General features: G+C 46.8%; 1 protein-coding gene across 1 annotated transcript; it reads right to left on the reverse strand.

Annotated features, from left to right (window-relative positions):
- Positions 1-767: 767 nt before the first annotated feature.
- T265_15997 (hypothetical protein) lies at positions 768-972 on the reverse strand (the record flags this gene model as incomplete). Its single annotated transcript, XM_009179455.1, has 1 exon — positions 768-972. A coding segment is annotated over one exon (204 nt), but the record flags the coding sequence as incomplete, so codon positions are not given.
- Between the last annotated feature and the right edge of the window lie 315 nt (positions 973-1,287).

Below are 1,287 nucleotides of genomic sequence, written 5' to 3' on the forward strand. Positions count from 1 at the left end.
CAAGTGATCCTTGGGTCGTCAACCAAAAAGTACACAGACATCTGAAGATGGTGTCACTGCTAATTCCCAACGTAATTGGAAAGCATCACATAAGACTAACGGGAAATTATCAAGCTGGTACCAAGTAAAGGCAAGGGGGATAACACGTGCCCAGCTGCAACCAATCAACTTATCGTATTGAAGGACGCTCACGCTGATTGGTTCATTCAGACCAGTTGCTTGTGTAAGCAACGTTTCGCTTTACTGGGTTGTTGACCCCTTGTTGAACACACACGGAACTTATAAAATGAAAGTTTCCCTTACGGAGAGGGTTCCTCTGTACGCATATCGAATGGACAGCTAATAAGAACCGGTACGTTGTGGTAACTTCTCGTAGAATTTACAGTGTCGCCCTGTCATTCTAGGGACAGTTTGGATGAATGGCCTAAAAGTCTCGTCGCTGAATTCTGGAGCAATGAAAACTCGAATTTGAAAAGCATATGAAAGGGAAACGAGGCGACTGTTCCTGAGTCAGAGCAAAGTTATCCATTCCAGGATTTCTCAAACTGAAACAGCTGGATCCCCTGAGGGGTCCAGGGGACAAACCGATTGACTAAGATATGCATGAGAACAGGAACAAGGCAGCGAAACCATTGAAGACCCCCTCTGTGAAGACTAGTGGAATGCCTTGTGAACAGGATCTGTAAATTCCTAGAAAATGAAAGGATCACAGTCAAAATGAAACAGTTTCCGCAGAACAGGTGCTGGACGGGGATAGTGGCTCACCTGTGAAGTATATGCAGCTCCTGCCACAAGAACAATAAACCCTGCGTGACCGAGTCGGCGATGAGGACTATAATCGGTTCCGGAAAACGCCCCACAGTGGGCAACAACGTGTCCAGCCCACCGGCATCCATATACTCCATACAAATACTGATTGTTTTGTCCACATAAAATGCACCATAATAGTCCACGATGAACTGAGATGAACATTCACAGAGAATCTGTGAGGTGAGAAACGGGACAGGCGGGAGGGGGATTTAGACAGAGCGACATCCTCACGGAAAAAGTGCTGTAGGTAAGTAGTACGGATGAGTTGGGGTGCAAGTTGAAAACGAGAGACTTCAGTTGTGATTGGCCAGAAAAGACAAGCGAACCATGAACGAGACATCGGGGAAAATGCACGAGAGTTCGCCCGTAGAAAACCAGCATGAGGGAAGCTGAGGGCTAACCCCGGCGGTACGTCTGAAAGACGAGGGCCAGGAATTCGAAATGAATTGGTTTTAAGAGGGTAGGTAGTAAACGAGA

The sequence above is a fragment of the Opisthorchis viverrini genome (assembly GCF_000715545.1).
Source record: "Opisthorchis viverrini unplaced genomic scaffold opera_v5_2858, whole genome shotgun sequence".
Taxonomy (NCBI): domain Eukaryota; kingdom Metazoa; phylum Platyhelminthes; class Trematoda; order Opisthorchiida; family Opisthorchiidae; genus Opisthorchis; species Opisthorchis viverrini.